The 25,107-nt window shown below is 40.9% G+C and overlaps 1 protein-coding gene across 1 annotated transcript in view; it reads left to right on the plus strand.

Moving 5' to 3' along the window:
• LOC132895985 (transcription factor-like 5 protein) overlaps positions 1–25,107 on the plus strand; it is a 44,347-nt gene that overhangs the window by 17,323 nt on the left and 1,917 nt on the right. Inside the window, exons 3-5 of the mRNA XM_060936711.1 lie at positions 4,690–4,849; positions 13,166–13,370; positions 13,557–13,698. Coding sequence (XP_060792694.1) covers positions 4,690–4,849; positions 13,166–13,370; positions 13,557–13,698 — 507 coding nt within the window. The remainder of the gene's footprint in view (positions 1–4,689; positions 4,850–13,165; positions 13,371–13,556; positions 13,699–25,107) is intronic.

The raw sequence follows: 25,107 nt of genomic DNA on the forward strand, positions 1-25,107 counted from the left end.
CCCAAATATATACGTGTGTGTCTTAAAGGAACAGTCCACCGTACTTCCATAATGAAATATGCTCTTATCTGAATTGAGACGAGCTGCTCCGTACCTATCCGAGCTTTGCACGACCTCCCAGTCAGTCAGACGCAGTCAGACGCGCTGTCACTCCTGTTAGCAATGTAGCTAGGCTCAGCATGGCCAATGGTATTTTTTGGGGCTGTAGTTAGATGCGACCAAACTCTTCCACGTTTTTCCTGTTTACATAGGTTTATATGAGCAGTGACATGAAACAAGTTCAGTTACACAAATTGAAACGTAGCGATTTTCTATGCTATGGAAAGTCCGCACTATAATGACAGGCGTACTAACACCTTCTGCGCGCTTCGGCAGCGCATTGATATCTGAGCTCCGTATCAATGCGCTGCCGAAGCGCGCAGAGTACGCCTGTCATTATAGTGCGGACTTTCCATAGCATAGAAAATCGCTACGTTTCAATTTGTGTAACTGAACTTGTTTCATGTCACTGGTCATATAAACCTATGTAAACAGGAAAAACGCGGAAGAGTTTGGTCGCATCTAACTACAGCCCCAAAAAATACCGTTGGCCATACTGAGCCTAGCTACATTGCTAACAGGAGTGACAGCGCGTCTGACTGCGTCTGACTGACTGGGAGGTCGCGCAAAGCTCGGAGAGGTACGGAGCAGCTCGTCTCAATTCAGATAAGAGCATATTTCATTATGGAAGTACGGTGGACTGTTCCTTTAATGGGTGAATAAAAGGCATCGAGTTAAATATTATTGTAGAAAGGGGCTTTATGAAGTTCAGTCCATTTACTTGCATTGGTTTACGGGGAAGATTTGCCACATCCAATATGGCGGACACTCTGACGTATCCCAGCAACGGGCCACCAGCTCAATGCGGCGTCTATGTTTATATGTCTATTGGGTAAACAAACAGCATGTGGAGAGGGACAGCATTGGAGCATCGAGTGTTTTCGTGAAGATTCAGCGATCATGGAATGAGCGGAGAGCCTCTTCCTGCTCATGTTTCAACGAAAACTCCTAATTCTTCTAAAACTGATTCCAAAGCGGAGTCAAACGAGCGCTGTTCACTAGCGCTTTCTCCAGCGTCGTGCAGCCTTGTCGTCACTCCTGCAAAAGCCCGTCCAAAGAATCCAAACAAAAACCTTGCGTTGTGATTGGCGGGCACGATTTGATGCCCGGGGTGTGTTGTTGATTCTGTTCTGTTTGATTTGTAGTCAGGTGAAGAAGCAAGTTGAAATTGACACTTTTTTTTGAGCTGTTTCACTTTGTGCCAAGCATGTTTTGAGACATTTTTATGTTTGGTGTTGATTACAAGAGGTTCCTTTTATGTTTGATCTGTGCCAAATTGCTTTGATGATATATGTATTCTAGTTCCAGGTAAATTTGTTTCCATTGTTGAAAAGAACTTTGCAAATTAATGTAAGATGATAGTTTAGTTTGTAGAATAAATTTTGTCAAACTATTTTGTTTTGGTGTGATTTTTCAGGGTAGTTTTGCTAGAAAGCTTTGGCGGCGGGGGGGCTTCCCCCGACCCCCCACCAAGACTCAGTACCCAACCTTGTATTACTATTTACAATTTCAGAATGTTGGCAGCTATGCAATTACTCTGTAATTTTGCTCCAACTCCAAATCCTACTCTCTAAACACAAAATCGAGCAAAATTAACTATTTTTAGGCAAGGCAAGTTTATTTATATAGCGCATTTCATACACAGTGGCAGTTCAATGTGCTTTACAGAGGTAAAAGCAAAACAGTAAACAATAGAAAATAAAATTACATAAAATAAAGAGGGAAGAAGAGAGAAAAAAATAATAAGAATTAAACAATAGTAGAAATAAAATAATAAAATGAAGTAAAAGTTCAGTAAAAAAACAGAATAAAACAGAATAAAAGTAAAGTTTAAAACATGCAGAGACTGTAAAAGTTAAGTAAAGTTTAAAACGTAAAGATGACGATATTTATCAGTTAGCAGAAAGCATCTGAAAACAGCTTGGTCTTTAGTCTAGATTTGAAGCTGCCGACAGCAGGAGCATTTTTAATGTCCTCTGGCAGTTGGTTCCATAGCTGTACTGCATAGTAGCTAAAAGCTGCTTCACCACACTTTGTTTTGACAACAGGTTTTACCAGTAAATTTTGCCGCTGCGATCTGGTAGATCTGATTGGGTTAGGCTGCTGCAACATATCAGAGAGGTAATTGGGCCCTGTACCATTTAGAGATTTGTACACCAGCAGCAATGCTTTAAAGTCAATTCTGTAGCTTACTGGAAGCCAGTGAAGGGACCTTAGAATTGGAGTAATGTGCTCTGTTCTTTTTGTTTTAAGGAAAATACTTTTAACGTTGCTCAGTCATTTTTCCTGTGTATGCACTACAGCGCACACATCAACTGATCTGCTCATAACAAATAGAATAAATATTGACACTCACTTGAGTTGGTCTTCGGCTGGATCAAGTCGAAGTTAAAAAAAAATGTAAAAGAAAAAAGGCACCGCTCATCATCAGTGTCGTAGTTCTCAAGATTGAATTGAATCGCTGTCCTGAATCATGAAATGAATCATGAATTGAATCGCTGTCCTGAATTATCCAAAGCACATAAAACCTGCGAGCCATCTCGCAACAAGTTTTACCTCCAAATAGCCTGAACTCTGTCTGACAGATTTCATCCTGTTTACGGTGGGCGTTCCCACCGCAGCAGAGAAACCAATCGAAGCCAAAAGAGTGAAAGTGATTATCATGCCGTTACCATTAGGGTTGGGCGGTATCCAAATTTTGATACCTTTAAACTGTCTCAGTGTTTTCCCGGGGTATACGGTATTACCGAGAAAAAAATAATATTTTGTTTCGGCCTACTGTGTAACGTGCGCCTATGCCTCAAATGTACTATTTAAAAGCAGCATAGCGAATTATGTGCATTGTGGTATGGATTAAGCAGCAAAGCGAATTTTGTGCATTAAGAGATATTTCAAAGCATCACGCAACTCTTCCTTCATCTTGAAAATAGCATTCAACTGTCGTTTACACATGTCTGCGTTGAAACGCCATTTGCAGCACTATTTCACCTACTCCATCAAAAAAAGTACACGATGAGCAGGATCATACCCTTTCAAGCATGGGAAATAAAAAAAAGAAAAAGAATCAACCAACACCCAAGTCCGTTTAGACTGCGCGATAAACCATATTCTTCAGCGCAAATGAGGCGAACCTAATTCAAATGCGTGATAGCTGCACAAGGCAAAATCATATGGGCCCACGTCATGCCATGGCGGGGAAATTAATAATCAAATGGCCTTACCTTGCTTAAAACGTTGTCTTGATCACAACTCCTTACAATTATTCCACTTAAATCCATACGGTTTAACACACCCAACAAAGATAGCAAGCGCATTGCTAATTCCCACCAGAAACCGAACAGTTTACGCTACGATGTTTTCTTCCGTTTCTTCAGTAGATGACATTTCAAACGTTTATTACCCACATCCCAAATGTCATACGTTATATTATTTTACCTTGTTGTTACTCATGTAACCTACTCAAAACACAACTCATTGGAGAGATCTCGTGGAAGTGGAGTACCCCAGGCTATGGTGTGCCTTAGGGGACATATTAGATTTTTCGTTTGGTTTGAAACCAAAATACTGCCACACTGCTGATGTTGTATTTTTTTTTGCCACTAACTCGTTATCTTGACTTGCCATCTTTCAACCGCGGTCTCAGTCTCTTTTTTTTTTTTTTTTTTTAGATAGGACAGTTTAGAGAGACAGGAAATGAGCGGGGGAGAGAGAGACAGGATCGGGAAATAACCTCGGGTCGGAATCGAACCCGGGTCCCCGGATTTATGGTACGGTGCCTTAGCCATCTGAGCCATGACACCCCCGGGCTCAGTCTCTTGCGAAGCTTTCTGTCAGACTCCAAAATGTCACGCAGGGTTGCCATGGTAACGACATAAACAACCCTGCACGCGATGAAAACTTCTTTAGGAAATTGATAGAATTAGTGAAAATACGATCACACAGTTATTCGGGATGATCTTCAATTTATTATTTTATATTATGACCTCATGTACTCCATATTTATTTAGATATTATATATTTTTTTTAAATGACGGTAATGAGACCGATACCGTTGGTACTTTTGGATACCTCGGGATACCTTCTTACCGTAATACCGCCCAACCCTAGTTACCATGTGAATAGTCTTTTATGAATGTGTAAGTGTGCGCTCAGCGCTCCGACTCCGGTGTGACTGAGTAAGCTGACAAGTTTTATGTTTCATCTAATTTAGGTCATTTAAAAACTATAATATTATTTGGCAGTGGGCACAGAGGAAGGTGTAAAGTATAAAGTTTGTCAATATGTTTATCATGCTTGTATAATGATAAACTCAGGAAGATATTTATCTAAATACATGACCTACTCATTCTAAACCTGTTGAGCTTCGCCGGCAAAGCTTTCGACCCCAAAGGGTTAAACTCCAAACCTTGCTAACAGGTATATAAAATCAAGCTTAAAGTATTAAAATTTCAGTTTAAAAAAAACATAATCTGCCCTCAGTTCTGTGATGCATGTGTGTTCATATACTTTCTACCGCATGTTGTTTCAGATCGATTTGAACAAAAGTTATGGCTATTTTTACTTCATTAAGTCACTCTAATTATGTTGTAGACACTCGGTCACTTCTCTCAGCTGTTAGAGGACAGCAGACATCCTGAAGGCATCACGTCCAAGAACCTCAGCGTTAACAACCCTGCTGACTCTGCACCAAGATCCGTGTGTATTATACACACCGGCACAACAAACGAGGAGCAGGTCATCAACATAGAAAGTGGGTGTAATTAAGAAAAACTTAATCACTTGACTTCTAGACATGTGCTTTTTTCGGGGGCAGGAACGAGTTGCACTGGAGTATAAGATCAGTATAGATAATAAAATTAATCATGATTGTACCAACCGTTTAACATTTTAAAATAGTTGTATGAAAAAAAAGTATAATATTCGGCCTGCCAAGACCCTAAAAAAAACTTTTGATGGCATTTTTTGTTAAAAGTTGGCAACCATGCCAGAAGTTATCAGCATGGACTAAGGTTTCAGAATCACCCGGTTGCCAACATGGAACTTGACCTTTAAGGTGTAATATAGAGGTCAAAAGGTCAACCGAGGTCAAATATCAGTTTTTTTTTTTTTAATTTTGTGATGTGCTTTCATAAAATGCAAATTTTTTGCCATAGATATTGGATAATTAGTACCTGGGGGATAGGAAGTTCAAATATATTGATGAATTATATGGATTAATATGTATATTTAGAATTTATATGGCCATTATTATTGTGGTATGAATAACACAAAACGTTTTCTACAGTGACTGAATAACAAGACTGTATGTCAACAGATTGTTTCTTTGTTTCAAGGCAAGAATTCAAATTCAAATGTGATTACAGACTGAATATTTTTGTAGTATTTTCAATTTTATGTATTTGTAGTAGTTGTGTAGCGTTGCACTTATTGTTGCTGTTATTACAAAAAGCTTGTCTCATCCTTATCATGTTCCATCCCTGCAGTGTTTAAACATCCATCTGCATCACAACCACATGCAGGTATACAGGGCTGTCCATTCTTCAGGCAACTGCAGGCATGTGTACGACACTTGGTTCTACAACCACATGTTATCAGTTCTAAGCAACTATGTGGAACTGGAGGCTTCCTTTGCCACACAGCCACCAAGTGTTGGTCTACCACTTTCCAACCACCTGTCTCCTCAGGGCTTTCATTAACATGTACCTTGTCAGACTGCAGCCATACCTTTGCCTGATGATTTGCACGTGCAAGATGCAATGCCAATGCATCACTCGTTGGCGGTAACATGTCAAGATTGCTTCATCTCAATAATCATCTGACCTTGTGCTCACATGAGAAACATAAGAAGTCATTATTTTTCTATGGAGTCTGTGAATTGGGTGGCCAAAGCAAAGTCGCTGGTGAGCCAAGGCAAGGCAGATTTTATTTATATAGCACATTTCATACAGGCAGCTTAATGTGCTTCACATAGAACAAAAGAATAAAGTGAATTGGGTGACCAGGGTGAAAATTTAAAATTCGGTTTTAGTTAATTTTATGTTAATGTGCTATGATGTGTCTTGGTGAAAACCAGTTCAAATTATACATTTCAGAATGTCCAAGGCTGACTGGCCAGAGTCGCTCCATGATGAGCTAAATCAAGCATCCCAATATAAAGTCTTGAGCATATATTATATTATATTATATTATATTATATTATATTATATTATATTATATTATATTATATTATATTATATTACCACTGGAATCTGAAACCTCAGACCCTGCTGATAATTAATAACATGGTTGCCAGCTTTTAAAAAGAATGCCATGAAAATACAACCCCACAAAAAGACGAATCAGAACATCCCCGCTTCTGTTTTTTTTTATTATTATTATTATTATTAATTTTCAAATTTGACATTAAAGTACAAATATGACTTTGGCAACCACTAGATTCTGGAACCTTAGACTTTATTGATAACTTCTAGCATGGTTGCCAACATTTGAAAAAGAATTCCATGAATATAAGGCCCCCCAAAAAGACTAACCATAAAATGCATTGTTTTTGACCTTTTGACCTTCAAATTTGACCTTAAAGGTCAAGTTCCATGTTGGCAATCGGGTGATTCTGAAACCTTAGTCCATGCTGCTAACTTCTAGCATGGTTGCCAACTTTTAACAAGACTTTGCCATCAAAAGTTTTTTTAAGCACTTTTGCTGCCGTTGGCTGGCCGACTATAAGGGTCATTCCATGCCAAATCAACAAGAGGTTATGCTCGACCATCTCAGATTTCAATGAAATTTGGAGGGCTCAGAGATACTATTAAAAGAAGTTAATCCCCCAAACTTGAGTTTCCTATCACCAATAGTTTCAGAGATACAGGCATTTGAATTTTTCAATTTTTTTGTTTTTTGCTCAAAACATACATATTTCAAAGTGCAATATAATCTTTATTATGCAAGATAGAAACCTGAAACTTTGCACAGAGAGACTCAATGTCTTGTACTACAAGCTTCAACTTAGAATTTCAATGGTCATTGTATATTAGATGGTGATTTTAACAAGGAAATTAAAAAGACAAATTTGCATTTTTAACTCATTCTGGAAGCTTGCCTGTGGCAGTAATGCTTAAACTAAGAATGTTATTCAAATCTACACAGAAATATCTACCAATTTCAGTTTTACCAAGTCTCCACTATTCCTAGTTTGTCTGTAATAGGGTTTTGAAATTCGCCGATTTCTAAAACATGCCATTTTCAGTAGCAAGAAATCCAATGTGGGATAGCAGTTAGGAACTTGTAAATTTTTTTCAGTAATCTCCTAGACCCATATTTTATATTTCCAAATTTTTGTTCTGTCTCTCTCAAGTATTTTTAAACTACAGGGGTTTAAAAAATCCATTTTCACCAAATTCGAATTTTTGATATATTTTCATATAACTGATATTTGAGGGTTAATAAATGCTTCAATAAGGCTTAAAGGGGTACCAAATATAATATATACAGTTGCTGATGTGACAAAGTAACGTATTCTTAAGTATTCTATCAAATTTATATACTAGAAAACAACGAAATATCTTGGTAATTGTAAATATAATAGTCGGTACGCTAAACGGCACAAGAGTCGCCATTTTTAAAAGACCGTGACGTCAGCCCTACCCACTGCACTAGGAGAGAAGCGTGTAATCATGGCGTCGGACGCATCAAGTGAAAGCGACAGCTCTGTCGAATCATACGAAGAGATCCCGCAAGACACACTGGAAGCAGGCTATGGCTTAGAAGGGTACCAGTTTGAACCTAGGAGAGGTACTCTCGACTCCGGTGATGACGAAAGAAGAGAAGAAAGCTCGAACTCGCTTGGTGTTTTTCAGCGGAAACGAGTGAAAAGACACGTCTGGAGGATCGTTATGCTTTCCATCGGTCCTGTTATTACACCCGAAAGCAACACACTGTGGCATTGTGTAGCCGATCACTTACAATTCATCCTACTTTCCGATTCACACGTGCTATTCCCAACCTCAATGAGCCAACACAACTGGGCACATACATACGTCATGAGTGTTACGCAGAGAAAATGAACGTGCATTCTGATTGGATAAAATTAATATCATGGCGGGCTGTTCAAACTGCGGAAATAGTTTGCTCGAGCTACTTTCAAAACACTATAACTTTCCAACCTTAGAACAAAAAACTTTTGTAAGTCTTGAATAAGGTTCGTTAATGTGTGTTTTATTGTTATATTTACTCTATATATTGCCCTCTGTTCCCCTTTAAGTAGGTTAGGAGACATGTTTCTTCCTCAATTTTAAATAAAATTTCAATTAATGCTCAGTATTAATTATTTGTAAATTGATTTTAATCTAAGACTGTGTAACATTAGCAATCAATGACCAGCTATTGTGTACCAGTCAACAGCCAGCCTTATCAATATCAACACAGCACAATAGGTGACCTTTGATACCAGAACAGGTGGCTCATATCTTATAGTTTTAGAGTCTGTAAACTGCATACTTGTTCAGATAACATTATATTGCTTGGATTATATTAAATACATTGTAATACAGAGCACTGAGAAAATTTACCAATGTTATTAACTGAATGTGTTTCTTTGCAAGGATTGGATATTTTGAATAGTTGACTAGGGAATTTAATTGTAGTTGCTTTCAATTTGAGATCAGTATAAATGATTTTGTTCTTAGACATCTAGAAATGGCTGAACTTCCTCCCTGTTCTATAGGAATTGGACTAAAGAAAGATTCTGACTGCCATAAATTAACATACAACAGAAATTGTAAGTTAAGTGATTTATATGAAAAATGACTGACTTCTTTAGTTTTTATATATATATATATATTTACTGAAAAATGTGAAATGTTCATATATTATTTAGCTTATTTCAAAATGATATTTTTAAAACCATATTTCTGTGACATGAACACAAGTAAAATGTTTCCTTATCTATACAAATCATTTAGTTGTATTTATCAGTCCTTAATCATCAATAAAATGGAAATAATATCAAAAATTCGAATTTGGAAGAAATGGATTTTTTAAACCCCTGTAGTTTAAAAATACTTGAGAGACACAGAACAAAAGCTTGGAAATATAAAATATGGGTCTAGGAGATTACTGAAAAAAATGTACAAGTTCCTAACTGCTATCCCACATTGGATTTCTTGCTACTGAAAATGGCATGTTTTAGAAATCGGCGAATTTCAAAACCCTATTACAGACAAACTAGGAATAGTGGAGACTTGGTAAAACTGAAATTGGTAGATATTTCTGTGTAGATTTGAATAACATTCTTAGTTTAAGCGTTACTGCCACAGGCAAGCTTCCAGAATGAGTTAACAATGCAAAAAATGCAAATTTGTCTTTTTAATTTCCTTGTTAAAATCACCATCTAATATACAATGACCATTGAAATTCTAAGTTGAAGCTTGTAGTACAAGACATTGAGTCTCTCTGTTCAAAATTTCAGGTTTCTATCTTGCATAATAAAGATTATATTACACTTTGAAATATGTATGTTTTGAGCAAAATGCAAAAAAATCGAAAAATTCAAATGCCTGTATCTCTGAAACCGTTGGAGATAGGAAGCTCAAATTTTGGGGATTAACTTCGTTTAATAGTATCTCTGAGCCCTCCAAATTTCATTGAAATCTGAGATGGTCGAGCATAAATTTGTCAGATATTTGTTGATTTGGCATGGAATGACCCATAAAGCAAAATACTGAAAAGAATAAGAAGGGTTTTTTTTGTTTGTTTGTTGAAGCTATTAACCTTATGCACACACAAGAAACCGCATCCCAACTGTGACGAGGCTACACAAGGCTTTAACTTGATGTTTAACTCTTTATTAACCTCACTTGCTCGGTCTTTGCGGGAAAATATCAGACCTCGGTCTGATATTTTCCCGTAAAGACCGATCAAGCAAGGTTGATAAGGAGTTTTTTATACAGCTTTTTTATTTCTAAGATTAAAATAGGCGGTCATTATAATGAGGCGTGCCGCTGCTTTGAATCACGTCATATATGTAATGTAGTTGAGTCACGCATGCAGAATAAACGACTAGCGGTTTCAAAACTGAATTTCTGAATGTTCTTCGTTGCTCATTTTTTGAATAATTCAGTGACTTTTGTTTGTCTTTTATGTTTCGGCCGTTTTTGATTCTATTTTTGGCGCTTTTTTTTTGCAACATTGAAAGCTGGTGCCTTAGAAAGAAAGTCCGTATTCGTCTACGGGCGTTACGGGAAAATACTGCCTGCCAAAGAACCAATCAGAGCGCACGATTTTACCGGCAGTAGCTTGCGCCGTATTATAATACCGTGTTATTTCTTCAGCTTTTAATGTAAGGCCATCCTTAAAAAAAAAATCCGTTTCCTGTCCACCGGGTGAGCAAAAAAATTTTCAGTCGGGAGGGAGGGATTTTTTTTTTTAAATATATGGATGGATAAGAAATCGCAATGCTGTGTTTGCTTTTTCTTTCAGTACGTTTTTATTACAAAAGGAGACACATTTAATAAAATATGACGGTTTAATCAGCTGAAACTTGTACAAAAACTTTAAGTTAGCATTTTAAATGCTGACTGCAACATTTGCAAAACTTTTACAAAGGTACTTAAAATGTCCGACACACGGACTTTTTGTAGTTCTGAATCGAGCGTTAGGCCGAGTTCGGATGAAATTACACTATTAAAATCATCACTGAATGATTTGTTTTTCTGAATCTTTACTATTTTGTTGTTCGCTAGAATACCATTTTGCGATTTCACACTTAAGCAAATGTTTGAAAACTCCGGATCTCCTGTCTTCATGGTGGCGGACATTTTTTTGTGCCGCACGGCGCATGCACAGAGCTGATTCAGTTCTATATTCTGTGCGGAATGCAGGGCTTTCCACAAGCGCCGGCTGCCGGCCGTACAGCCGACTACACAATTAAGTCCAGCCGGCTACTTTAATATGGAATCAATTTTGTGCCAAAATGTTCATACAATACTTTTGAAATATCAAACAAAAACGACAAATCAAAATACAAAAAAAGTCAATTTTTTTAGACTGGCAAACAAATTATTCGTGTAATCGTGCAAAATATCAGTCTATTACTCTTCAGAAGCCTTTTATTTTTGTTCCGCGTCTTTCTCAGTTTTGCTTGACGTAATTTATTTTGGTTGCGATTCCAGCTTTCTCGTTTGCGCTCCCTGACTTTTTGCTTGCAGTTTTGGCACAAACTTCCCATGTGGGCGGGCTGTCCAGGAATGCATTCCCATTGGCTAACTTGTGTTTGACTGACAGCTACGCTCAGCCATTCCCTACTCGGATTCTGGCGGACTGTTTGACGAGTGACCGATCCATTGACGGTAAACAAGGATCGAGTGGACTTCAGTGGAGACTATGATACTGAATTTACACTTTGTTGAATTAATTCAATATCATAGTCGCCACTGAAGTCCACTCCATCCTTGTTTACCGTCAATGGATCGGTCACTCGTCAAACAGTCCGCCAGAATCCGAGTAGGGAATGGCTGAGCGTAGCTGTCAGTCAAACACAAGTTAGCCAATGAGAATGCATTCCTGGACAGCCCACCCACACGGGAAGTTTGCGCCAAAACTGCAAGCAAAAAGTCAGGGAGCGCAAACGAGAAAGCTGGAATCGCAACCAAAATAAATTACGTCAAACAAAACTGAGAAAGACGCGGAACAAAAATAAAAGGTTTCTGAAAAGTAATAGACTGATATTTTGCATGATTACACGAATAATTTGTTTGCCAGTCTAAAAAAAATGACTTTTTTTTTGTATTTTGATTTGTCGTTTTTGTTGGATATTTCAAAAGTATTGTATGAACATTTTGGCACAAAATTGATTCCATACTTTAATGACTATTATTTTTGTAGTCCACAGGCTCTAAATATTAATTTTCGATTTTAATAAAATTAAATGTTTATCTAACGGACTGACAATAATGTCAAACTGAACCGCACTCATTTAAGTTGTGATTCGCGCTGTTTGTACCGATAATAACCACAAATTCCCCGCTGACTTCGTTGATCAAGGGAGAGTAACTCATCCGCGGCCCCGACATGCGGCGTGTGTGTGTGTGCGCACTCGGTGGAGGCAGTAGTGTGTCGGAGGGAACAGAAGCAGAGATGACGCTTATTTTGTCTCCGGTAAACCAGTCTTCTCTCGTTCAATTCCGTGCTGGCATCAAAAGACACCGTTGGTTGTAAATGAACCCAAACTGAGTGGTTGGAGTGTATTTTCATACACAAATGGAGAAATGTTGGCTGAGTGTGTAATTGTGTCGCCCCACTGCAGACCGTTGTCGCTGTTAATTCATAGCATGCTCAGCTGCGTGAATGTGTCATGCACCGAAAATAAGAGATTTACAAGCCAGGAACGCCTCATGATGCAATACGCAAGAAAAGAAAGATGGTTTACTGCCATTTTACTTTGTATTTGAGTAAAGTGAATAAATAAATGGTCTGTGGAAAATACATTTAATCCTGGGAACTGCGTGCACAGGAGTTTATTTTGTGTTTACTCCCCCCGGCTGGCTACTTATTTGTCATGGCTGGCTAGTATGAGCTTTACTGGAAAGCCCTGGGAATGCGGAAATGTCAAGTTCGATTTTAGATTTACGAACCCGAAAAAATGTCGAAAAACCGGCGTTAAAAAAAAAATTTCAACCGCACAAACGGCACTCACCCGGCCGGTGGACCGGAAACAGAACATTTTTTTAATAATGGCCTAAAGGAAACATGCATATATAATTTTAGTATTTAAACACATCTTTGCTTAAGATTTTATTAGCAGGCTACAGATTGTGTGTGTGGAAAAGGAGGTTGGAAAAGGTTATGCTCTGACGTTAGTTACTCTCCTTAACAGCAAACGAAAAATACCTTTAGCATAATTACTAACTTCGCTAGTGATTGACAAGTAACTGGGAGCCCAGAATTCGTTCGAGGAATCACAGGAATAAGCCGGATAGGATAGTGATGTAATATAAACACTTTTTTTCCCTCATGCTCATTTTCATTTTTCCCTTTCTTCCATTTCTTTGCTAAATCTCTCTCATTATAAAAGACAAGATAGTGCAAAAAGCTATGAAGCGATCCGGCACGCATGGAGCCCAAGCTTTGCAAACTCAGGACCCCAATATAATGCCGAGCTCAGGGAAACAGAAACCGGCTTGCATTACGCCTCGTCGTAAGCTAGGTCGAAGAACCCGACTTCCTATGGAGACTAATCAGCGTAAAGAGAGACACAACCTCAAGGAGAGAGACCGCAGGTAAGGATGCAGGTTAATGCAGAGGTATCTGGTCCTATACAAAAACAAAGCAACAAAGAAAGCAAACATTATGTTGTGAGGTACACTTAAACTTTAGCGCAGCCAGAAGTTAAAATCCATACGCTTAAGAATTTGTGTTAAGATTGACACCAAGTTTCAGGACAACGAACCTGTACTGATTTTCAGGAGGAGAATACGGCTGTGTTGCGACGAGCTGAACACGTTGGTGCCATTCTGCTATGCTGATACTGACAAAGCTACAACTCTTCAGTGGACAACCGCCTATCTCAAATATATCGGAGAGGTCTACGGAGACTCTCTAAAACAGGTCCAGGGTCCACATTATAGTAAACTATATAGCAATGTTAAGGTGTATACACAATCGCATTATTCATGCAGTTATCCATTCAGCAAATCGCAGTGTGTAAAATCATGCAGATACAGGTCAAGAGCTTCAGTTAAAGTTCACATCAAACATCATAATCACACAAAAAAAAGGGATTGAATTGGAAAAAGAGCCAATCCCAAGCGGCAATCTCCAGTCCTGAAAAGTGAAGCTAATGCGGAAGTGCTAAAATCTGCAGTTCCTTGAGAGCAATTCCAGCGTTATGGACGTGACACTTGAACTCAAAATGGCAACAAATGACCCAGTGCATGTTTTATTGTCTCCCAGTATTTAAACAGGTGTTGCATATTTCAAGGCTGTACCATACTGGAGAAGTGATAGAACAAGAACAATTCCCATAGTACATCTAGGGCATGCCAGAAAACGCCAATAAAAGATGCGTTATGGACGTGACAGAAAAAGTATCACTTTTCTTGGGTGACTGTACATTTTTATCAAACTCTGTGAAATCGTAAACCTAATGTCGAAATGGAGATATCCGTTTGATAGAGGGGTCCAAGGTGAATATTAAAAAAATCTTTGTTTAAAATATTTTGTATTTCATGCAGAGTTTCGGAAGGAAAAGTCAGCGTTATGGATGTGACGAAATTCCGTTATGGATGTGACGCGTCTGAAATAGACATGGCGTATGTTTAGAAAATCAGCAACTTAACCACCATAACCCTTTGAAAAACTCTCTAAATATCAGCTAAAACTATCAAAGTTCTTAAATAATATTTAGGATGGCTATTGTTTTGCTGTTTTGTGGATTTTAGCATACATTTCTGTGGCTTGTGGCAATAATATAGAATTGTACATGATCAAAGTTGATTTTAGCTTGGGGTTTACATTATAAGAAAGAAAGACTGACAGTGACATATTAGGTTGGTTACAAATTGGTTCAACTTATTCACATCTGTAAAATACAGGCCTAGGTGAGATCTCTGGGAGTGGTTTTGATGTATTACATGTTGCTTTATTTTTGCATGGTGAGGTTGACATTTACATGGAATTGCCCTTGAATGGCCACTTGAGGCTGCTTCCAAAAGTGAGTCAGTTCCCAAAGACCCCAATGTTAAAATGTCCAAATTAACAGCAAAAACAAACATGTTTACAGGTGGGGACGGTTTCTATGGCCGAATCCCATTTCACCCCTTGGACCAACCCCTTGGCCCTTCCCCTCCATTTTGCGCGTTCACGTGAAGGGGTAGGGGTATCCCAATCCCAGTTAACGCGGAGGGGTAGGGGAAGGGATAGGGCTTCTGTACCCCTCCAAACGGAGATTTTCCTGGAGCTGACTCCGAACGAAGGGGTTTGAGTGATTTCCCACAATGCCATGCGGATTTCAGCGAGATTTCATGCGGATTTCAGAAAGATGGCGGTTCCCGCGGCGAAAGATTGTCATAAATGTATTTTCTCCATTATTTACGTGTTTTAAGTTGTTATCCAGAGGAAACACGCCGCTTGATTCGCTTTCGAGCTGAGAATGAGCAGCGATTTCTGAAATCCAAGCTGCTGCTAAAAAGCTTTGGGAGTGAGTATTGTTTTTGGTTGCTTGACTGCGTACGTTTTGTTCTGTTATTCTCGCTTTTATTGTTTACATGAGTGTTCTGACACCTCATTCTGTCAGATGTGGTGCACGAAGCGCCAAAGATATCCCATTCAGTGGTGTTAGTTAACAAATCACACCCTGCCAGCAGAGATCTCTGGCTCTGACTGTAGCGGCTGGTCGCAGCCAATGACGCATTTGGTCGCGTTTTGCTAACATAAACGCTGACGGAGGTACGCGATGACGTATGCGATCGTTGAAGGGCTATCCCAATACGTAAGGGTTGAATTTCAAGCCCTATCCCTTGTAGCTCAGTTTCAAGGGGAAGGGCCAAGGGGAAGGGGGAGGGGTAGGGGTAGGGGTAGAAATTAGAATTGGGATTGGGCCTATAGCTAGCTTTTCCCTTCATGACAACTGTACAGGGGATGGGGGTTAATTTTTATATAATTCAACAGTTTAAATTGTATTGAGCCATACATTTATGCATAATCGGGGCGGGGCTGATTTGAGTGACAGCTGGGTTTGTGTCGTCGTATTAACCGCTACAGGCAGATTCTACCGTAACTGGATCCATTAACCACTTGCCCACAAAATAAGAAATTTTTCTTGTCCTTTTTTCAGTGAGGTAATATTTTCAAGATTGAAAATATGGTATTTGGTCTTCTAAAACAGCACGTCATTTAAAAATACACTGAGTAGATCAATAAAAGATTTTTAAAGAATAAAGTTCTATTTCTTTGACATATCTGACAGACGTAACTCCCATTTTAAAAATCCCTTTCATTATCCCTGTTGCTATCGTCAGTGAATTTCTGTCAGATGACCTGACGATAGACTCGGCCATTATGGATCTTTGGTAGTTATCGTGTGGAAGCAGGCTTTATCATTTTTGGGTGTCAACAGATAGAGTTGAAATAGATTAACAGCGAAAAAACTATTTCGTTCACGAGAGAAGCCCACAGTTATTTTTTAAAAATGCTATCGTCAGTCTGTCAGTCTAATGCACCTGACGATAGCAAAATTCAAGCCCTCACCACGCACATGTTGACTGACGCAAAGAGGAAATTCGACTGCGCGTGATTTTTGTGACGGCAGACATTTACTTCCGGGCAAGACTTGGAGTTCTGACAGCTAGATTTCATCCAATAAATCAAGGTAAGATTTTCAGTCAGCTATCCTGACGATAGAAATTTTTGACGATAGAAACATTGAGAATATATTTGTGCATTCATATTTCAATTTTTCTGGAGGAAAACTATCGTAAGTTGAGATAAATCGGAGCCACTTGCGACCCTTTCAGCCGACAGGCCGTTTCAATGTGTTATTTCCCCGCGAAAGTGACACAGTCGTGTCTATCGTCACTGTTCTGACAATTATTGTTGATATTTCAATTTTGAAAATAAATTTTATCTTTTTTATTTCAATATTTTATTTTATTATTTGGTTCTAGTGATGAGGTATTTAATATTATTACTAAATTTGTCAGATTAATAATGTAAGAAACAGTTTTGTTGCTATTGTCATCTAGAGCGTCTGTCAGAATATGATGGTAGATGTTAGTTTGTCTGTCAGGTTTTGATGATAGAAACCGATGTGTTTCTATTGTCATTTAGCATGTCTGTCATGTCAGGCTTTTATTAATTAGTTACCAGGACTACTGTCCTAAAATTTACTGTGAATGTCCAAGACCCCAAATGCTACTAGAAAAACTTAATAGAATGATCAAAATAATCAATTCAGCAATTTAAGGAGATGGGACTTAACTGGCCTCTGTTGTGGTAGAATCTGCCTACAGGGTGACCCCCAAAAAAGTTTACACTTTCATAAATGAAACTTCAACACCATGTATCTCAGCTTCTAATACAAATTTTATTAACAATCTATACATCGGGCGGCACGGTGGTGTAGTGGTTAGCGCTGTCGCCTCACAGCAAGAAGGTCCTGGGTTCGAGCCCCGTGGCCGGCGAGGGCCTTTCTGTGCGGAGTTTGCATGTTCTCCCCGTGTCCGCGTGGGTTTCCTCCGGGTGCTCCGGTTTCCCCCACAGTCCAAAGACATGCAGGTTAGGTTAACTGGTGACTCTAAATTGAGCGTAGGTGTGAATGTGAGTGTGAATGGTTGTCTGTGTCTATGTGTCAGCCCTGTGATGACCTGGCGACTTGTCCAGGGTGTACCCTGCCTTTCGCCCGTAGTCAGCTGGGATAGGCTCCAGCTTGCCTGCGACCCTGTAGAAGGATAAAGCGGCTAGAGATGATGATGATGAGAATCTATACATCATTAGAAACAGCATACACCGTAAATTCTACTTCTCGATGTGTCCTCCTCCGACTGCCATGACCGCCTCCAGACGACTGCGGAAAACTTGACGAGTCTTCTTGATGTAGGATGCTGTCATCCGGTTCCAAGATCTCAGAACAGACCTCTGCAAGGCTGGTACGGAAGGGTGGGGTTTCTTACAGGCACTGCCCTCCACAGTTGCCCAGATACTATAATCCAGTGGATTAAGATCTGGACTCTGGGGAAGCCACATATCCTTGGGCCAGAATGCCTCCAGGTTGGCATTCAACCATTCTTGGGTCCTCTTGGAAGTGTGAGCAGGGGCACCGTCTCGTTGGAACACATAATTCCCATCAGGGTAGTTGGTCTGGATCCATGGCTTGACTTTTTTCTGCAGAATGTCCAGATATTCCTCAGTGTTGATGCGTACACCTCAGGGAATGAAAACTGGAGGCATCTTCTTGCCATCCGAGGAGATGAGACCAAAAACCATGACTGAAGCTGGGTGCTTTGTAGTATTGGCATACTTTACAGCATCAGGTACATCTGTGGGATCACCTCCAATCCATCGGTTGTTTCTTCGGTTTGATATGGCATCGACAGTGAAGATCTTTTCATCTGAGAAAAAGATCGCACGACCTGGCGCAGCATGCTTGATGTTGTTCAACAGTGCCTTGGACCGTTTCACCCTACTTTCTCTTTGAGCTTTAGTAAGAAGTGGAACTTTCACCCTGGCCCTGGACTTCATTGTTAAGGTCATTCTTGACAAGTTGTTGCATTGAGGAAGGACTGACCTCAAGCTCAGAAGCCATTTTTCTCATGGACCTGACAGGATTGGACTTGATTCGTCGTTTAACCTTGTTAATCATGTGTTTTGTCCGTACAGACAGAGGGCAACCAGATCCAGGCTTTCTTTTGGCTGTTCCAGTGCGTTCTAACTTGTTTTTAATTTTGTACACTGCACATCTTGATATTCCCAGCTGTGTTGCAATCTCAGTAGGAGACAGTCCGGCACGCAGTAATTCAGGCACAGCAGAAGTTTTCTTCATTTTCAAAAAGAGCATAGCAGTGGAATTAGGCCATCCTTAAAAAAAAATCCGTTTCCTGTCCACCGGGTGAGCAAAAAAATTCAGTCGGGAGGGAGGGATTTTTTTTTTTTTTAATATATGGATGGATAAGAAATCGCAATGCTGTGTTTGCTTTTTCTTTCAGTACTTTATTACAAAAGCAGACACATTTAATAAAATGACAGTTTAATCAACTGAAACTTGTACAAAAACTTTAAAGGTCCCATGGCATGGTGGTTTGTTGATGCTTTAAACGGGCTCGTGGAGGTTTCCGGATGTTATATCCGCAGCCTTTCTCGAAATGAACCCTCGGCACGTAAATATAGCCTCCTGGGAGAAAGCCCCATTTCAGCGCTTTTCCCAGTGCGTCGTTTTGCTAATGAGAAGCAGGAGGCGGGGAAGGGTAGAGGGTGGGGGCGGGCCATGGGGGGAGGGGCTTGACCAAGCTGCGCACACACATTCAAACATAAGCTCATAAGTTACAGTCAATATCCAGACTAAACTCAGTTTAACAGAGCATGCTGCATGCTCTTTAGTTTTGTAGCGCAGAGTACCTGGCTAACTGCAGGAAGCGGTTAGCTGCACAGCTAATGTAGCCATTGCTAGGCTAACACACCGATTTTAAAACACGGCAAAACGACCAGTTATACACTTACTTGTTCGGTGTTTGTGGCTGATGCGGCAGGGATGCTTGGTACGGACCCAGGCTTCAGTGACAGTTGATGTGCAAAACCTGCCCTGTACTGTCCCAAGTTGTGGAAACATTCCTCAGGAAAATGCTTCCGACAAACATACACCGTCTTAGGTAGACTCGACGGCGTATTATTGGAGTAAATAAAATTAAGCCACTGCGTCTTCAGGGGCTCTCCCGTCGGCAGTAAAAACAGACTCCTTTCTGTGTTGTCACATCCATGTACAGCGCAACTTCCATGTTTCGCTCGCTTAGGTGGTGCCATGTTGTCGTGTCCTCTATGGTCTCCTCACTACAACTGGGCGGGGCAATCCATACAGTGGGTGGGAATCCGGGGGGGTGGCATGGGGATCATCTCCCTTGCTGACGTAGTAAAGGGAAGAGCTTATCAATGCGCCGTTTTGACGCGCCATTCTCAAATGTTGGGCATAGTTTGGTTTACACATTATGAAATTTCTAGCCACTGGGGTGACTTAAGAAGGTCAGAGGAACTCATTTTAACGTTAAAAAACCTCAGAAAGTGAAAATTTCATGCCATGGGACCTTTAAGTTAGCATTTTAAATGCTGACTGCAACATTTGCAAAACTTTTACAAAGGTACTTAAAATATCCGACACACGGACTTTTTGTAGTTCTAAATCGAGCGTTAGGCCGAGTTCGGATGAAATTACACTATTAAAATAATCACTGAATGATTTGTTTTTCTGAACCTTTACTATTTTGTTGTTCGCTAGAATACCATTTTGCGATTTCACACTTAAGCAAATGTTTGAAAACTCCGGATCTCCTGTCTTCATGGTGGCGGACATTTTTTTGTGCCGCACGGCGCATGCGCAGAGCTGATTCAGTTCAGAGTGCGCGCGCACTCGGCGGAGGCAGTAGTGTGTCGGAGGGAACAGAAGCAGAGATGACGCTTATTTTGTCTCCGGTAAACCAGTCTTCTCTCGTTCAATTACGTGCTGGCATCAAAAGACACCGTTGGTTGTAAATGAACCCAAACTGAGTGGTTGGAGTGTATTTTCATGCACAAATGGAGAAATGTTGGCTGAGTGTGTAATTGTGTCGCCCCACTGCAGACCGTTGGCGTTGTTAATTCATAGCATGCTCAGCTGCGTGAATGTGTCATGCACCGAAAATAAGAGATTTACAAGCCAGGAACGCCTCATGATGCAATACGCAAGAAAAGAAAGAAGATTTACTGCCATTTTACTTTGTATTTGAGTAAAGTGAATAAATAAATGGTCTGTGGAAAATACATTTAATCCTGGGAACTGCGTGCACAGGAGTTTATTTTGTGTTTACTCCCCCCGGCTGGCTACTTATTTGTCATGGCTGGCTAGTATGAGCTTTACTGGAAAGCCCTGGGAATGCGGAAATGTCAAGTTCGATTTTAGATTTACGAACCCCAAAAAAATGTCGAAAAACCGGCGTTAAAAAAAAAAATTCAACCGCACAAACGGCACTCACCCGGCCGGTGGACCGGAAACAGAACATTTTTTAATAACGGCCTTAGGAGTTCAACAGCAATCATTGGAGCGTTGAACAAAGTTAAAGAGACCTAAATTGGTGTTTATAGCAATCATCTCATTATCTCTAGCCGCTTTATCCTTCTACAGGGTCACAGGCAAGCTGGAGCCTATCCCAGCTGACTACGGGCGAAAGGCGGGGTTCACCCTGGACAAGTCGCCAGGTCATCACAGGGCTGACACATAGACACAGACAACCATTCACACTCACATTCACACCTACGCTCAATTTAGAGTCACCAGTTAACCTAACCTGCATGTCTTTGGACTGTGGGGGAAACCGGAGCACCCAGAGGAAACCCACGCGGACACGGGGAGAACATGCAAACTCCGCACAGAAAGGCCCTCGCCGGCCCCCGAACCCAGGACCTTCTTGCTGTGAGGCGACAGCGCTAACCACTACACCACCGTGCCGCCCCTACAAGCAATCAACCAGGTGTAAACTTTGCCTCAGAAAATAAAGAGTTTATATTATGGAGTCTTGCCTATTTTCTTCCAAGAGCTTTTCCATGCAAACAACTTTTACACATGACTACACCTGTAAGTTACTTTAATTTTGCTTTACTGGATTGCACTTACAGGCTAGCCTAGTAAACTAGACCCACCCACCTAGCGGCCAAAAATATTTTTGCCTAGCAAGTGGGTCTAGCCTCGCACCATATAAACAAAAACACCCCGGGCATCAAATCGTGCCCGCCAATCACAACGCAAGGTTTTTGTTTGGATTCTTTGGGCGGGCTTTTGCAGGAGTGACGACAAAGCTGCGCGACGCTGGAGAAAGCGCAACAGCAAAGATGGCTACGGCTAGTGAACAGCGCGCGTTTGACTCGGCTTTGGAATCAGTTTTAGAAGAATTAGACTTGGAGTTTTCGTTGAAACATGAGCAGGAAGAGGCTCTCCGCTCATTCCTATTCAAGAAGGGCGTTTTCGCTGTTTTGCCGACCGGCTATGGCAAAAGTCTGATCTACCAGCTGGCTCCGCTCGTAGCCAAAAGGATGGGGCTAGTTTGTGCAGTACGAAGAATTAATAAACAGCTTTGAAACATTACTTTTTGATTGTTTCTTATTTTCCCGTTATTTTAAATTTAAGGGAAATTATTTCACCAAACACCACTAAATAAAAACTCTCAAAAACAGTTTAAGCAAACCCTTGAAAAACACTTGGAAAAAAATGTGTATGTGGTACAGACTCCAAACTTGTGGTCATTATCTCCAAACTTCTTAATATCTAGAACCTGTTTATTAATTAATATGCATTTTGAAAAATTATTTATTTCAAGGCCTCCCCCACTGCTTTCTGTCGCTCTGACTACGTCACAGTCACTGTTGCGCTGATTGGTCAGAGCATTGGCCTATACGCACAGAGACAGTTTGAAAGACAGCGGTTTGTTCCTCCTACCCGCTTTGGAAATGTCTACGGATCGATGCCAGACTAAATATTCACATTTAGTCTGGCTTGCCAGGCTACTTACGGGCGGCACGGTGGTGTAGTGGTTAGCGCTGTTGCCTCACAGCAAGAAGGTCCGGGTTCAAGCCCCGTCGCTGGCGAGGGCCTTTCTGTGCGGAGTTTGCATGTTGTCCGCGTGGGTTTCCTCCGGGTGCTCCGGTTTCCCCCACAGTCCAAAGACATGCAGGTTAGGTTAACTGGTGACTCTAAATTGAGCGTAGGTGTGAATGTGAGTGTGAATGGTTGTCTGTGTCTATGTGTCAGCCCTGTGATGACCTGGCGACTTGTCCAGGGTGTACCCCGCCTTTCGCCCGTACTCAGCTGGGATAGGCTCCAGGTTGCCTGCGACCCTGTAGAACAGGATAAAGCGGCTACAGATAATAGATGGATGGATTGCGCTTACCTTTCAATAGTTTTGATGTCGTTGCTGCCGATGAAGTTTATTCTTCGGTAAATTATCCTTCAGTAAATTAGGCTCAGTTAAGACTGAAAAGACGACACTTGTTGATCAAATGTTATCGGACGGTTACACGCCCGGCCGTTGAGGTTATGGTCTGTATCTTATGGAGCGGCTTCTTTTACTTTAGCCAGTAGCTTGTTAACTTCAAGGTTAGTATGCGTGTCCTAGCCGTACTATTCCCACCCCTTTCTCCATTTATGGACTAGTTAGGCGGCGCCAGTTATCTCATCTCATCTCATTATCTCTAGCCGCTTTATCCTGTTCTACAGGGTCGCAGGCAAGCTGGATCCTATCCCAGCTGACTACGGGCGAAAGGCGGGGTTCACCCTGGACAAGTCGCCAGGTCATCACAGGGCTGACACATAGACACAGACAACCATTCACACTCACATTCACACCTACGCTCAATTTAGAGTCACCAGTTAACCTAACCTGCATGTCTTTGGACTGTGGGGGAAACCGGAGCACCCGGAGGAAACCCACGCGGACACGGGGAGAACATGCAAACTCCGCACAGAAAGGCCCTCGCTGGCCACAGGGCTCGAACCCGGACCTTCTTGCTGTGAGGCGACAGCGCTAACCACTACACCACCGTGCCGCCGGCGTCGGTTATTTGCGCTTAAAACCTGCTCCTCAGAAATCCTATGAGTGATGTCACAGAGACTTTGTCCATTATTTTTACAGTCTATGGTTCTGAGATGCTTTTCTGCTCACCACTGACCTCCCTTATCAACATGGTATTTCAGACCAGCAGAACTGCGGCTCACTGGATGTCCCCCCCCCCCCCCACAACACACAATGTATGTTGTTATCTCTAGAGGCTGTTGTGTGTGAAAATCCGAGGAGATGAGCAGTTTCTGTGGAAAAAAAACAAAAACCTAACCCCCCCCCCCAAAAAAAAAATTCTGATGTTTGATGTGAACATAACCGAAGCCATACGATTGGCTGATGGCATAATGGTAGGTACAGGTGTGGTCAGATGTTTGCTTGCATTCCTCATGGACATGAATATCGCTCCTAATATTTGGTTCAGTGTCCCACAACAAGTTTTACCTTGACCGGATGCTTTTGGTGACCATCAGCAAGCTTTTGGCAGAATTCTGGTTGGATATTTGACCATTCTTCATGGCAGTATTGGTAGAGTTCAAATAAATTTGTGTACTAGTGCATCTCAAAAAATTAGAATATTGTGAAAAAGTTCAATATTTTCCATCAGTTATTTAAGAAAGTGAAAATGTTATATATTATAGACTCATTACACATAAACTAAAATGTTTCAAGCATTTTTCTATTTTAATCAGTATGGCATACAGTACAAAAACATAAAAAAAACCATCTCAAAATATTAGAATATTTCATTTCGAGTTTGAGTAAAACAGTATGAACACAGTGTATCTCTCGGTCTAGTTCAGTACACACAACCACAATCATGGGGAAGACTGCTGACTTGACTGTTGTCCAGAAGATGATCACTGATGCCCTCCACAAGGAGGGTAAGCCACAAAAGGTCATTGCTGAAAAGGGTGGCTGGAAAAGGTGCACAAGCAACAGGGATGGCCGCGGTCTTGAGAGGATTGTCAAGAAAAGTTGATTCAAGAACTTGGGAGAGCTTCACAAGGAGTGGACTGAGGCTGGTGTCAGTGTATCAAGACCCATCACGAACAGACATCTTCAAGAAAGGGGATGCAACTTTCGCATTCCTAATATCAAGCTACTCCTGAGCCAGAGACAATGTCAGAAGTGTCTTATCTGGGCTAAGGAGAGAAAGAAATGGACTGTTGCTCAGTGGTCCAAAGTCCTCTTTTCAGATGAAAGTACATTTTGCATTTAATTTGGAAATCACGGTTCTAGAGTCTGGAGGAAGAGTGGAGAGGCACAGAATCCAAGGTGTTTGAAGCCCAGTGTGAAGTTTCCACAGTCTGTGATGATTTGGGGTGCCATGTCATCTGCTGGTGTTCGTCCACTGTATTTTATCAAGTCCAAAGTCAACACAGCCATCTACCAGGAGATTTTAGAGCACTTCATGCTTCCATCTGCTGACGAGCTTTTTGGAGATGCTGATTTCCTTTTCCAGCAGGACTTAGCACCTACCCACAGTGCCAAAACTACTACCAAATGGTTTGCTGACCATGATATTACTGTGTTTGACTGGCCAGCCAACTTGCCTGACCTGAAGCCCATAGAGAATCTATGGGTGACTGTCAAGAGGAAGATTAGAAACACCCGACCCAAAAATACAGATACGCTGAAGGCCACTATCAAAGCAACCTGGACTTCAATAACACCTCAGCAGTGCCACAGACTGATCACCTCCATGCCACACTGCATTGATACAGTA

The sequence above is a fragment of the Neoarius graeffei genome, chromosome 13 (genome assembly GCF_027579695.1).
Source record: "Neoarius graeffei isolate fNeoGra1 chromosome 13, fNeoGra1.pri, whole genome shotgun sequence".
Lineage (NCBI taxonomy): Eukaryota > Metazoa > Chordata > Actinopteri > Siluriformes > Ariidae > Neoarius > Neoarius graeffei.